This window comes from Vombatus ursinus, unplaced genomic scaffold, assembly GCF_900497805.2.
Source record: "Vombatus ursinus unplaced genomic scaffold, bare-nosed wombat genome assembly UNPS02000580.1, whole genome shotgun sequence".
Classification (NCBI taxonomy): domain Eukaryota; kingdom Metazoa; phylum Chordata; class Mammalia; order Diprotodontia; family Vombatidae; genus Vombatus; species Vombatus ursinus.
In genome coordinates, this window is record NW_020940358.1 from 23,851,352 (window position 1) to 23,866,675 (window position 15,324).

At 38.6% G+C, this 15,324-nt stretch overlaps 1 protein-coding gene across 1 annotated transcript; it reads right to left on the reverse strand.

Annotated features, from left to right (window-relative positions):
• Nucleotides 1-515: 515 nt before the first annotated feature.
• RNF114 (ring finger protein 114) lies at nt 516-14,682 on the reverse strand. Its single transcript, XM_027851180.1, has 6 exons — nt 14,518-14,682; nt 12,297-12,447; nt 7,600-7,706; nt 6,605-6,719; nt 5,092-5,199; nt 516-1,737 (listed from the first exon to the last, which is right to left on the reverse strand). The coding sequence occupies exons 1-6, from the start codon at nt 14,640-14,642 to the stop codon at nt 1,672-1,674; spliced, it is 672 nt and encodes a 223-aa protein (XP_027706981.1). The 5' UTR covers nt 14,643-14,682; the 3' UTR covers nt 516-1,671.
• Nucleotides 14,683-15,324: the final 642 nt, after the last annotated feature.

Consider the following 15,324-nt stretch of genomic DNA (forward strand, 5'->3'; position numbering starts at 1 on the left):
AAGTTAAATTTCTCTAGAACTTATATTACAGTAATGTCCTTAACTCTGGGATCCAATTATGGTAAATAAAGCCTAAAAAGCCTAAAAAGATGAATCACTAGCATTTAGAGATATATGGGCTTTCAGGGATCAACTGGCATTTACAGATGCTACTTAAGCCCATCAGAAAAGGTAGGATAGCAGCATACAATGGCCCAAAGCATGTCTGGCGACCTAGAACATCAGTCACTGACTAGATTAAATCCAGCAGTCAGACATGAAATCTAAAGAACAAGATCAAAATCCGATCTGGTTCCATCCTCCTTTTGCTCATTAGGAGGCAAGCAGAGCGCAGCTCTTACAGAAGAGGCTCAAAGCACTTTGGCCTTGTGCTTATTAATATTAGCAAAGTATGCTGAACTTCAAGTTCCCTGAACAGTTTCCAAAGCAGGTTTCCTAGAATAAAACAGAAATATGAATCTCGAAATCCAGATGATTAATAAAACAACATTTCTATTCTGTGCAAAGAACTTCTATTTACAATGTTCTGAATATTAGCAGATTTTTTTTTTTTTTGGTAAGGATAACACTTTGCTTCTATGTTACCTCTAGATAATAGAATCTGCCTGAGGGCATTCTGATTTCTTACTTTTTAGATTGAATTAAGGATGACATTTTATACACGGTGTTCTCTGTTGAAACTGATTCCACAAAGAAACTATTCAAGAGATAAAAGAAAAATTTCTCAGTTTATATAATTTGCTTTTTAGAAAAAACCCAAGCACTCACTCTACTCTCACAAATCATAACTTAAAAATCTCTTTCCACCTCAGTTTCCTTTGGAAAACTCTAGTGGTCTGAAGTTTTTATTTTAACACTTTGCTACATGGGCTATTAGGCTAAGAATGTAAGGAGACCCACAAATATAAAGGTTTAATATGAGGTGAGAATACCTGAAAACACAACAGTAGTCTGGGGGAAAAAATGTCTTTCCCATTTATAAAGATTTAGAATTTTACTCTTCAATTCCAGAAACATTTACTTTTACAGATAAAAGGGGTTACATTTTATCCTAAACAATACCAACTAAGCATTGAACTTAAGAGTATGAATTAGTTGGAATTCTAGAGGTGCGCTTGAGTTCTATGGAAGGGTAATCAAAAATTTTCATTTGCAGCACTATAAATCCTAAACACCCTTTAAAGGACTTTCAAGTACGCTTACTGGAAAATTAACCCAGTCTTAGGCAGAGAGGGCCAAGGACTAGTGGGCATCCTAGCTCAAAGTCTGATCAAACATTCAATGCTTTATCATAGATCCATGGGCAAGAAAATAAATTAGACTTCCTATTATCTCAATTCTGCTAAAATGCCCCAAAATGTGACTCTAGCGTATAGGAAGTAACCAGTAAATACTGTAAGGGATGAAAACAAAAGCAGAAGAGGTGAAGGAAAAAATACACCAGTTATCACTGCAGAAAAAAAAATGCAGAAATTAGAAGTGCAACATAACAAAAACCTGCCAAAAAGAAGGGAGCAAAGATGGGATCTATGAGTTTCAAGGGGGGGGGGGGAGGCAGGAAGAAGAGGGCTCTGACCATGATCCTTGCTATAATCATGGCCATTAAAAAAGATGCTGCTGCTTCTACTTCTTCTATGTAAACCTTAAAACTCCACAACATAACTTTTGAGTTCATTTATCTATCAAGGATCGAAGCAAAGCTTGGTTCATCATGTCATCTTCATCCACATCATAATCCTGAGGACAAAAACAGAGTATTATGCAACATGAAATCTCAGCAACAAGATAGTGATAATCATGTAGTAGTAATGAGGGATGGGAGGATGGGTATGATTGCACTTATGATGAAAATTATATAAATCTCCCTTATAAAAAGGCAAATGAAATTAAAGAACTGTATTAACCAATCAACAACCATTTAAGTGCCTACCACATGCTAACCACTGAGGAAGACAAAAGTGAAATTACTCCCTACCCTGGAACTTTCATCCTCCAGAAGAAACAACATATACAAAGCATACACCAGATTTAAGGTGGGAGGAGAATGAGGGGTGTAGGTTGGGGAAACAAGGCACTAACAGCACAACTTTTATAGAATTAGTTGACATTAGCATGGCTCATTCTACTTAAGGCAAGAAAGGAATCCACCTGGAATTTTTTTTTTATTAATTACTAATATAAGGGTAATTCACAGTTCTATCTATTTTATCATTTACAAAGTGTTTTTCCTCACAGCAACTCTATGAGGGAAGTGGTAAAAGTGTAATTACTTCCATCTTACAGATGAGGAAACTGAGACTTGGAGAGGCAAAGTACCTAAAGTCACTCATCTAATAAAGGGAGAAGCTGGGGCTCAAACCAAAGTTTCTTGACTCCCATTTCAATGCTTTTTTCATTGTACTATCTCTCCTGTGCTTATCCTATCATCACAACCTGAGTTATTATTATTACCATGTAGTGCTATGATAGAACTAAAAGTAAATTTGTATTCATCAGACTGTGTAAGTACAGTTTTCAAGTCATGATACGTTAAGTTCCTCTTTCTTTTTTAAAATAAAATTTTTTTAATTCAGTCATGTCAGATCCCATTTGGGGTTTTCTTGGCAAAGATACTGGAGTGGTTGACCATTTCCTTCTCCAGCTCATTTTACAGATGAGGAAACTCAGGCAAACAGGGTTAAGTGACTTACCCAGGGTCATACAGCTAAGTGAGATTAGATTTGAACTCACAAAGATTACTCTTCCTGATTCCAAGCCCAGTGCTCTATCCACTGTGCCACCCAGCTGTCAAATTTACTAATAGTTTTTTTAAGCTTCTAGGTCTTTATTAATTTAACGGATTTTTTTTTTTTTGCTTTCAATTCTGCTCCTCTTTCTTTGATTTTCAGAAATTCTATTTTAGTGATTGGAAGGTTTTTAAGAAAATGTTATTCCCCAGGTTTGTTTTTTTCAGTTGTATGCCCAATTCTTTGACATGTTCTCTTTTCTTGATGAGCATGTTTAGAGCCAAAGGAGTCCTCTGGATGCATCCAAAATCTTTTGGTTGCCATTATCTTTGATGAAATTAAATTATTTACTATTTCTAGGATCTGTTCTCTGACCCATCAATTCCTTAGGATTAATTTACTCAGCTTGCATTTAATTTTTAATCTTCAGTGGCCTTTTATTGAATTGCACTGTGGTCACTAAGGATGCTTAGTATTTCTGCTTTCTGCATTTGTTTGTGAGGTTTTTATGTCCTAGTACAACATGGACAGTTTTTGTAAAGCTGCTATGCTGAGAAATATATTTACTCTTTTCTATTCCTATTCACTAATCACACCAGAGATCTAGCATATCTAAAAATTCAACTTAAGTTAAATTAATTTAAATCACTTGAAAAATTCAGTGCACATCGATAATTTCCTTCTTGCCTTTTTTGGGTTAGATTTGTCTAGATCTAAAAGGTCAACACTCAAGTCCCCAAATTATATAGTTTTTACTGTCCAATTCTCCCTGTGATTCACTTAACTTTTAAGTATGTATATGGTATGCCATTAAGTGCATATATTTTAGGTATTGATATTAATTCATTGTCTATTTTACCTTTAAACATAATGTGGCTTCCTTGGTTGGGTGGTTTTTTTTTTCATTAAGTATATTTTTACTGTTGCCTTGTCTGAAACCATGACTATCACTCTTGCTTGATTTCAGGTAAAATGTGTAACAGACTCTTCTCCAACCTGTTATTTTAACCTAAGTGTGAATCTTTATGCTTCAACTGTTTTTCGTGCAAAGAAAATATTGCTGAATTCTACTTTCTAATTCGTTCTGCCATTCCCTTCCATTTTATGACTGAGTTCACCTCATTCACATTTACTATGGTGATCAGTAATTGTATGTTTCCTTCCATTCCACACTCTAGGTTTTTTTTTTTTGCCTTGCCCCCTGCCCATCTCTTTACATAGTGGAAAGAGAAGAGTGTGCTCAGCACCCATAAAGTAGTTTGAAAAGATCTTCTTCTGTTGATCTCCTGCCCTTCTCTTCCCCTCTCTTATAACCCACATCATTGTTTCTTATCATTCCTTTCTTTCCTTTTAAAGCCATCTTTACAATCCCCTCCAAGGTTACAGCAGTTTTGCTTATGACTAATCTCTCCCTGAATCTACCACTTACTCATCCATTCACTCCTTTCCCCTCCTCAACTTCAATATATTTCTGCACCAAACTTTGTGTGTATTCTACTCTCTTTTGATAGGTTGAGATGCAAGTGACATTCAAGTGATACCGTCTCCTCCATAAGCTTCCCCTTTTTGTAATATATTAAGTGTAAGACAGTAAGTTACCTCAACTATCTTTCCTTTAGTTTTTTCCCCTTTCCTTTCTTCTTTTTAAGAAAGGTAACAAAACCCCTCCCAACCCCTGTGTTTTTTAATTCTTTCTATGACTCTTGCTTACAATATAGTAAGTTCCTAAAATTTCCCAATTTGGCTCTGTGGGAAGACAAACACGGCTTTTGATAAAAGCCAATTAATCCAATCACCCTTAAAGGGGACCGAATTCTTCCAGACCAGGGCAGCAATATCCACCTTCAGATGTAAAATAAATAGAAGCTTTGCATATCAAAAGACACTGGATACCCAACTGTAGAAAAACCAAGAGCAATTAATTTTTTTTTTTTTTTTTTTTTTACTATTTCTTCCTCCTGTTAATTGATTATATATTTCAGGCCCTGCTATCCCTTCCTGGAATTTCACCATTTGGAATGAAGGAAAAAATCTAATGCATGGAATCACGTACTATATGAACTACAGTTCTTAGAAAAGACAATAATGGAACATTTTAGGGGAAAGACAACAATCTCGTTTTTGTGTATTTTTTTTGTTTTGTTTTGCTTTTTTTTGCTAGGCAATGGGGTTAAGTGACTCACCCAGGGTCACCAAGCTAGTAAGTGTTGCCTGTCTGAGGCCACATTTGAACTCAGGTCCTATCCACCACTGCACCACCTAGCTGCCCTGAGAGACAAAAATCTCGATGAATTTCTTGAATGTTTTCCTCAAAAGAGTACAGATGATTCTGCAGGAAAGTTTCCAGCTTGGAAATATCACTCACCACAAAAGTGTCATAGGAAAACTGATGTCTGCGTTGAATGTGATCTATGAAGTTAGCGCTCCGGTAATTAGGATCTCCCCAGGGCATTGAGGCACAAATTGGACAAACCTTTAAACCAAGAAAAAAAAAATCATAAAATTCTAGATCATCAGAGTCTAAAAGAATCTTATTTACCTAGTGTAACCACCCATTTTATAGATAAGGAAACTAGGTTTCTTAACTCTCACTCCAGTGCTCTTTCTACTGCAAAATTATGAGCCTCTCAAAATGTAATTTCCAAAATCTAAACAGGCATTACATCACGCTACATAATCAACACACACATTTTCAACATCTAGCACGTTTGATACAAAAAAGGTGCTTAAAAAATGCCCGCTAAGTAGCAACACAAAACAAAAAAATACAAAAGAGATGCTATAAGGTTCTATATAATAAACTGTCAAGCTAAGCATACAGGTAGCATGTGCTGAAGTCACAGAAGCAAGAAAGCACTATACGCTGTGACAGTTTTGGAAGACTTCGTAGAGGAGGGATAAGAGTTGGGCTTTGAGGCCTCATTATGGAAAATGCTCTCCACATCCAAAGAAAGAATTATGAAATTTGAATGCAGATCAAAGCATACTACTTGCTACCTTTTTTTTTCTCTTCTGCTGAGTTTTCTTTCCTCTTTCTGGTGGTTCCTCCTATTGGTTCTAATTCTTACTTACAACATCACTAATGTGAAAGCACATTTAATAGGAATGTATATGTATAGCCTATATCAGATTGTGCGCCATCTTGGGAAGGGTGGTGGGGTGGAAGGGGGAGAAAAATTTTAAACTCAAAAGCATATGGAAGTGATTGTTGATAAATCAAAATAAACTAATAAAAAAAAAAAGAGTTGGGCTTTGAAATATAGATAGGATTGGAGTTGGCAAAGAAAAGGGTGAGAACATCAATAGGGGATGGAGAGTGCAAGCAAAGAACAGTCCCCAAATATAGCTACATTCAAGAGAACCAGTCTATTGTGAATCCAGGATAAAGTTGATGATATCATTCAATTAAGAGGCAAATTATCAATTATAATATAAGAGGAGAGACTAATCTATACTGCCAATTTGTTGTTCAGTCATGTCTGACTCTTCGCGACCCCATCTGAGGTTTTCTTGGCAAAGGTACTAGAGTGGTTTGCCATTTGCTTCTCCAGCTCCTTTTACAGATGAGGAAACTGAGGCCAATAGGGCTAAGTGACTTGCCCAGGATCACATAGCTAGTTAAGCGTCTGAGGCCAGAACTGAACTTAGGAAGATGAGTCTTCCTGACTCCAGGCATGGCACTCTATCAATTTCACCACCTAGTTGCCATATCGCCAATTAGATGGAGCAAATCTGAACATCTGGAAAAAAATTCAAAGGGACAATAATAGCCTGATCAGTCCAGTCCTCTTTGAATTATCTTTTATTATCAGTCTAAATATTCATACTGGGCATCTTTCTCATGAGTATAAATCAAATTTTAAAAAAAACTATATTACCACTGAGTTAGTGTCCGTGCTGTGGTACACTTTGCAGTGTTCAGCTAGTCCTTCCTGATCAAAGTTCTTCTCAGGACAGTAAGGACATGGAAAGGTAAATCGATTTGGGATATTCCTATTGAGAGGGAAAGAAAGATCACCTATACAAATCAATAATCACACAAGTGGAAAACTAAGTTACGCTTCAACAAATATTTATTAAAGTGCATATCATGTGAAAAATTCTATGCTAAGAATTTCAAAAAAATCACATACTATAAAATTAATTTATTGTGACATGACAAAGATGATTTTGAGAAGAAGGGTATAACAGAAAGGGTGCTATATACTTGAAGTCAAGTTCAAATCCAGATTAAGCAATCATGAACAAGTCACTTAATTTCTCTAAGCCTCAGTTCCTCTATCTAAAAAATAGGGATTAAAATTCTGACACTACCTACTTCAAAGAATTGTAATGAGGAAGGTACTTTGCAAATCTTAACAAGTTTGCAAAGAGAAAAATCTTAACAGATAATGTAAATATAAGTTGTAATTATGATTTCTGATACTAAACACACAGAGTAACTAAATTTTCCACCTCAGACAAAGCTTAGAGATTGAGCTTTTCATGATATGGGTGTCAAATTAAAAACAACTTACGTAAACTCATAAAACATTAAATCATCTAGCCCTTCCTCCTTGATTTACAGATAAGGAAACTGAGGTCTACCAAGGGCATAACTTGCTTAGGATCCGTAAACAAGTTAATGGCAAAGATAACACTAGAACCCAGGACTTCCAATTCCTAGTCTAGTACTAAATAAAATACAAACACCAAACAGCTAAAACTAATAAAATGCTTACACTTCTATCTTCTTGAAGTTATTTAGACACTTGAAAATACTGCACTGAACACCTTTGGTTCATTTAAAGTAATTCCCAGGTAGAAATATAAGACTTACGGAAACTACAAGACCCCAAATACAAAAGAAATAGTTGAGTGGTAACATATTTACCTTGACTGATATGCCATATCCTTAGTGGTAGCTTTAACACCCTCCATTAAGTAGCTCTGATACTTGGAACAGGAAGCCACATGGTTACGCATTTTTGATAGAGACAACTAGAGAATCAACATGAAAGAGCAAGTTAGAATACTTAAAGGAGGAAAAGAATCACTGTTTTGTCCAAGGGGTTGAGTTCTTTTATTCAGGGAAAGGAGAAAGCAATTGGGGCCAAAAAGTTAAAAATAAAGGTGTCAGACACAAGTTCGGGTAATCAGCACTTGCCATAGCTTACTCATAATTCTCAAGTTACTCACCAATTGAAGGTGCCCATCCTAGAATCATTCTACAAAAGACACAGGAAACTTAGAGATTAACTAAACCAAACTTTTCCTTTACATAGAAGAAAGTGATACCAAGAGAAGGGAACTGACTTGCCTAATATCACAAGCCTAGGTCTTCTCTTGTTAGAAAAACGTTATTTCTATCTTGGGTTGAATTGGCCATGTGACTGGCTATGAAAGTCCCTGGAACATCAGGGCTGGCTAGAAGGCCAGGCGTGTAGTTTATTACTAAAATACATAGCATAAAGTATTGTGTTAAGTGACAGGCAGGAGAGAAAGAGTTATATTTAATTCATTAACATCCATTAAGCACCAACTGTATGTGAGAAATTATACTAGGTACTGATATAAACTCTTCTATAAAGAAGCTTAAAAAAAAGAATGGGGGTCATCTAGTCTTGCTGGAATGAAGAAGGTATTAAGTAGTAAGGGATAACGCTGGAAAGGGAAGTTGTAGCCAGATTGGTTTTTTCCATGCCAGAACCTAGGCCTATATTTTAATTCAGGAATCAATGACAAGCCACTTAAAAGTTTTTGAGGAAAGAACTTGACCAGCTAAAGATTATATAGGCAGCCAAGTGAAAAATGGATGTGAGAAGGGATAGACTAAATGTAGAAAGACTAATTAGGCAATAATAATCTAGGTAAGAGGTGACAGAGACCTGAAAAAGGTTGGTTGCAGAAGTGGGAAAGAGGGGATAGAGGTGAGATATTTTACAAATCAATAGGACAAGGCAATTGTTTGGATGTGAGGGGTGAAGAAGAGTTATACGATTGGTAGCACCATCAACAGAAAAAAAAATACTAATAGGAATTTATTACAGGAGTGAGGGTGGTAAGGAATTAAAGGAAGTGAGTACAGACTGCTCTTTCTAGAAGTCTGCCAGTAAGAAAGACAGAAAACTAGCTTGAGATAGCAAAAAGAAAAAGAAAAAGGAAAAGAACTTTTTTTTTTTTTTAGGATAAAGATCTAATTATTGTAGGCTTAAGGGAAGGCCACAATAGAGAAGGAAAAGAACTATAACCTATTGAAGTCACAGAAGAGAAAGATGTAGGTGGAAAGGTTAGTCTTAGCAAGAGGATTCCTCTTCCTCTAAGACTGGAAAGATGCTATGTTGGGAGAGATAAGTTTAGTGTAAAAGAGTAAAGAAATTCAAGTGGAGTAGAAGATAAGATTACCTAAGAGTGGGAGAAAGCAATGGAATTTGGGGACTAAGGAGACAAATGTGATAAGGTATAATATCAATGAGTCAACAAGTATTTGTTAAGAACCTATTATATTCCATACACTCTTCTAAGTGCTAGAGAATGGAACAACTGCACCTCCCAAAGAGTTCACATTCGAAAATGAAGCAATGAAGACCTAAGTGAGGTTTAAAATCATAGGGGCATAGACTCAGAGCTGGAATGGATCTTATAGGCCATTTATTCCAAGTCCTTCATTCTTACAGATGAGGAAATGAAGGCCCAGAAAAGTTAAATGACCTGGTAATTTAACCACACTGATAACAAAGTCACATTGGTAATAAGTGGCAGACGTGGGGTTTGGACCTAGGTCCTTTGACACAGCAGTTTTTCTACTACACCAAGGAGAGATAGCATGAACTTGTAGTAGAACAAAGGAATGGGGTTTCATGATTTCCTCCAGCAAAGGGAATGGCAGAAGATCAAGGCAGCAAGAGGGAAGGACTTTATTGAAACAGCTATTTACAAGGGTAGAAAGTAAAGTGAGCCCAGATTATTGAGAATGGAGAATAGGGAGGAATCAAAGAACTGGAGATTGTGAAAAGTGTGAAAAGCAAAGTTTGAGGAAGACCTACAAGATCTTTTCACCATCTGTGTTGATTATCCTCTTATTAAACTAAACCCTGCCAGCTGTAAGAGCTAGCTAGTTGTGTGACCTGCAAGTTTTCTAGCCTCTTTAGAGATTAGTTTCCTCTTTTGTAATAAGAGGAGACTGGACTAGATGGTTTCTAATTCTAAGGGTTATTCCAACTCTAATATTCTGGGACTGTGCTAGCCAATGGAAAATGGATTTTAACTTATTAAAATGTTTCAGTTAATCAAGGGCAGCTAAGTGGCACAGTGGATACAGCACCAGCCCTTAAGTCAGGAGGACCTGAGTTCAAATCTGGCATCACATCAAACACTTGTCACCTACTAGCTGTGTGACCCTGGGGCAAGTCACTTAACCCCAATTGCCTAATAAAAAAAAATGCTTCAGTTAATCAGAAAATTTTAGTTTTACTGGACTGAAGAATTTTGCTTCCATGTTCAATAATTCCCTTGACAATATCAACTTAAAGAGGTTACCCTGAAAGTTAGTTTTTATTTATGGTAAGGTTTCTGCCTTGAAGACACACATTCTGATCTCAGTAAATCTTTTGTTAACTTTTCTATAATACCACTGAAACTTGGCCACTAACCACATGAGACAACATCCTAGCAGTCTAGGATCTAGTAGTACTAGTTCATGTCTAATTCTGATAGGACTTAAGACAGACTACAAGCTTGTAAAATTAATATGCTGTCAAAAGGACAGATCTAGAAAATATAATACTCAATTCCAAACTGCCCTTTCTATAAAATCTGGGCATTACACTAAGAAGAAAAAGATATTTAAACCTAAAGAGACTTGAGAATATTTGATTATAAAGAACTGACAGAACCAAAGATTCAGAGCTGAGAAAAGACCAACTTTGCATTTGCAGATATGAAAACTATGGCTCGAAAAAGGTTAAATATATCACTGCTCAAGGTGGCAAGACAAAGACTCAAGGCAAAGGCTATGAACTTCAAGTCCACTATTTTTTCACTACATAAAGCAAGAAAGAAGCAAGCAGAGTAATGCAGTAGAAAAAGTGCTAGCCTTGGAGTAAGGAGGATGGGTCAAAATTTCTGTTCCCAAACTTACTAGCTGCCTGACCCTGGCACTCCTTCTGTGTCTCCTCCCTAGATCCTCTTCCAGATCATGCCTTTATCAGCTCCATATAGACTTAACTGTCATCTCCACACTGATGATTCTCAAATCTACCTCTCCTGCCCCAGCCTCTCTGCTCATCTCCAAACTCCCACCTCCAACTACCTTTCAGATATCTTGAACTGGATGTATAGTAGGTATCTTAAACTCAACATGTCCAAAATGGAACTTATCTTTCTCCCTAAACTCCACCCCCTTCTTACCTTCCCTATTCCTGTCAAAGACACTATTATCCTCCCATCCTGAGGCTCCCAACCTAGGAGTCATCCTCAACTTTTCACTATCTCTCACCCCACTTATGCAATCTGTTACCAAGGCCTCTCAATTTCACCTCTGTAACATTTCTCAAACACACCCTATTTATGGTAACGATGTATGGTATGGTTCTGTCCTCTAACAGCACCATCACGCTGATGCAGACGCTCATCATTTCACACCTGGACTACTGTTAATAGCCTGCTGGTTAGTCTGCCTGCCTCAAGTTTCTTCTCACTCCAATCCATCCTTCATTCAGCCACGAAAGTGATTTTCCTAAAGCAAAGATCCAACCATATCACTCCCTTACTCAACAAACTCTAATACCTCCCTATCACCTCTAGGATCAAATACAAAATCTTACTGGGCATTCAAAGTTACACACACACACACACACACACACACACACACACACACACAATAACCCCTAGCTTTTCAGTCTTCTTACATCCTACTCCCCAATATGTATTCTTTGATACAGTGAAACTGGCCTTGTGATTATGCCACAAAGAAGACACTCTTCTTCTCTTAGCTCTGTGAATTTTCTCTCATTATCCCCATGCCTGGAATGCTCTCCCTCCTCATCTCCTCCGACTGGCTTCCTGTAAGTCTCAACTAAAAATCCTATCTTCTACAGGAAGCCTTTCTCAACCCCTTAACATTCAATTCCTACATCTTCCTCCTTCTGATTATTTACATTTTATGCCATTTATAGCTTGTTTGTACCTAATTGTTTGCTTGTTTTCTCCCCCAACAGATTGTGAGCTCCCTAAGGGCTGGGATTGTCTTTTGCCTTTTTTGTGTCCCCAGCACTTAGCACAATGCCTAGTATATAGGTGCTCAATAAATATTTACTGAATGACCTAACAATTTAAGCTCTCTGACCATTTAGTTTTCTTTCTCCTCATAAAATGGGGATAAAATTCTCATACTACCTAAACTCACAGTGTTGTAGAAAGGAAAACACTGTTAAACCATCAAGGGCCACATAAATATCAGATTTTATTACTGTTTAGAAGCACAGCAACCACTAAGAATAAATTCTCTCACATTTACCAAATGAATTTCAAAAAGGCACAAGTAACAAGTGGAATGCACCTGTATGCTTCCACTTTGACTGCTGCACATACATTTTTTTTGCAGCCATTACAGGTCGCCTCCGTTGCTTCAATTTGCTTTTCTAAGTCCACAGCTTTGGTTCCCAGAGACAGAGCACTTCGACAGACTCCACAGACCGGTTTCTTCGGTTTTAGACACTGTTGCAGGCAAACAGCACAGAAGCTAAAACAAACATAAATGATTTGACAAAAGTTCACAGTTATGTCCTCATCAGACAACCATGGTATGCCAACTAATGAAGCTCTGCTGACAGAAAAGTACTTGTTATGAACTATAAACACTCCATCAACAAATGGCAATTTATCCAATTTGGTGGATTTAAGACAAGGTATTTACAATAAAATCTACCAGAAAGCCTGCAACAGCAATGCATTGCCAACAGCAGCCATCCTGATAACAAGTACATTCCACTTGTATCACTTGTTTTACTGCCCAGCATTCCCCATAATATTTGGTAAACTGTAATTACAACTGTCCCCAGGCTCAGTAAAGCAGGACGATGCTTTTGTGGGAAGGACACACTGGAACTGGATCTGCAATAACGACCAAACATGCTTACTGAACACTATGTAGGCCATCAAAACAGTAATTTAAGTAGATACCTAATTACCTAGGAAACTTAATGAAAACAGAGAACAGCAAACAAAAAACTCTAACAATAACATATTTGTATAGTACTTCACTTTCACTTCTATCTCATTTAATCGTTACAACAATCCTGGAAAGTAGGAAGAGTGGGGGTCATTATGCCCATTTTTCAGATGAGAAAGCCGAAGCTCAGAGAAGTGATCTAACTTCCTCAAAGACACACAAAGATAAATTAGTGGCATAAATGGACTAGAATCCACCAAATCGTCTGATTCATATCCCTGTGTAATTTCTACTATGGCAAACTACCTCTTCAAATTAACACAAAATTATGTTGCAAAATCTTCAATCTTATAAGGAAGTACAGATCACATCCCAACTGTTATCTGGCTATGGATGATTATATGTATTATATTATAAATTTTATCCAAATAATGTTATTTTAATTCCACCGTTATTTTTAAACCCTTTCAGTTTTCAAATTGGCTTTCTGTTTCAGTTTCCTACCATTTCTTCTCCCTGGCTAAGTACTGATGCCCCACCCATTTTTTCTATTTTGCCTGCTAAGGCTAATCTTGTCTCTAGGGTACTAAACTAGTAGTGTCCTAAGCACCAAACTCAATTATATCATAAGACCAAAAAAGGGGTTAGGAAAAAGGAAATAAACGTCAAGTCCTTTGTCTCAAAGCTAAAAATTCGAGGGTATAGCAACTGCTCAAGTTTACAACCAAATTTCAACAAATACAATCAAATTTGGTGGCTTTTATTCTGGTAGGGTCAAGTAGACAGCACTACCTACCTCACCAGAGTTCATTCTGTTAACTTTACATAAAGCCCCTCACTTATTAACGTTTCCCACCCCCAGTTCCCCACAACTCTCCCCTCCCAAAATCTTCATTACTCCAGTTTGTTTCCTTCTTCCCATCCGAGTCCTTTCCTCTTTTCCCATTTATTTTCATAGAATCACAGACTATTAGACAAGGAAGAGCCTCAATATTTCATCACTTCCTTTTCTCTCTCTCCTCCGTTCTCCCCTTCACCTCGGTCTACTCCACTTCCCACCCTGGGGCTACAGTCATCTTTTCTTCAGTCCTCTTCTCCCGCCCTCCCCCCAGTCCTTCCCCATGAACCCCGCTCCCTCTCCTATGCAGCCCTACCCCCCACCCCACCCCGCAGTGTTTCCTCTGTCCTGACCCACAAGATCATAATTCTAGAACTGGAAGAGTTTCTAGGCCACTGAGTCCAACCCCCTCACTTTACAGATGAAGAAACTGAGACCCGTAGAAGTTAACTTGACTTACTCCAAGGTCACACAGCTGGGATGCTCTGGCCCTAAGACCCTCTTCCCATCCCCCTCCCTCCCCCCCACCTGGCTCCCATTATCTAATCTTCATTTCCCCTCTCCCTTCATTCCTCATCTCTCTCGCCAGTCCTCCCTCACCTCTCCAGAAACACTCCCCCCAGCTGCCCCCCGACCCAGCAGCCCCCTTCCCTCCTGTTCCCTCTCTCGGACCCTGTCCCCGAGGCTGTCGTACTTCATTCCTCTCTTTTAGTGTCTGTCTCTCCGCTCAGAACTCGCTGAAAGGCGCCCCCACCCTCGCCGCACCCCCAGCCCCCTCAGCCCCTCCCCCACTCCCCGCTTACACGTGTCCGCAGGGCACCCGCTCCGGCTTCTCGTACACCTCCAGGCACACCGGACACGTGAAGCGGGACAGGGGGTTCGCCGCAGCCGAGGCCCCAAACAGCCCCGAGCCCCTGTCCAGCGCCATCTTGTCCTCCCCCAGCGCTCCTCAGAGAACTGAGCGACGGCGGCCGGGAAGTAGGGGCAAGGCGTGGGGGGCGGAGGGAAGAGGGACGACGCAGAAGGGGTGGAGCGGGGAGGGAAAGGGAGGGGCGGGGAGGGGCGGGGAGGGGAGGAATAAGAATGTGGAGTAATCATAATCATAATCAAAATTTTATACAGTGTATTCCAAAAGTCAGTGCAGTTTTAACTTTAATAGCTTTAAGTTTAAGCTTTAATAACTTAAAACTGCTCTGACTTTGGGGATGCTATATAGTGCAAATATTGTCTCATTTTATTCTTACAATAACCCTGGGTGATAGGTGCTATTATTACCCCCATTTTACAGATGAGGCAACTGAGGTTAAAGTGACTTGCTCAGGGATACACATCTGAACTCAGGGCAGCTTCCTGACTCTAGGTCCAGCTTTCTATCCACTTCATCACCTAGCTGCTTAGGATAATGCCTAGAGAATGGGCTTCCAAGCCAAGAATTATTGGGATGAAGACTAACCCCAGGTCTGAGAATCTCTCTCAGAACTCCAGTGTGTCCTTATCACCTCCAGGATCAAATAGAAAATCTTCTCTAGCCCTTTATTTCAAAGCCCCTCACCCCAAAGCCAAACACACACACACACACACACACACACACACACACACACACACACACA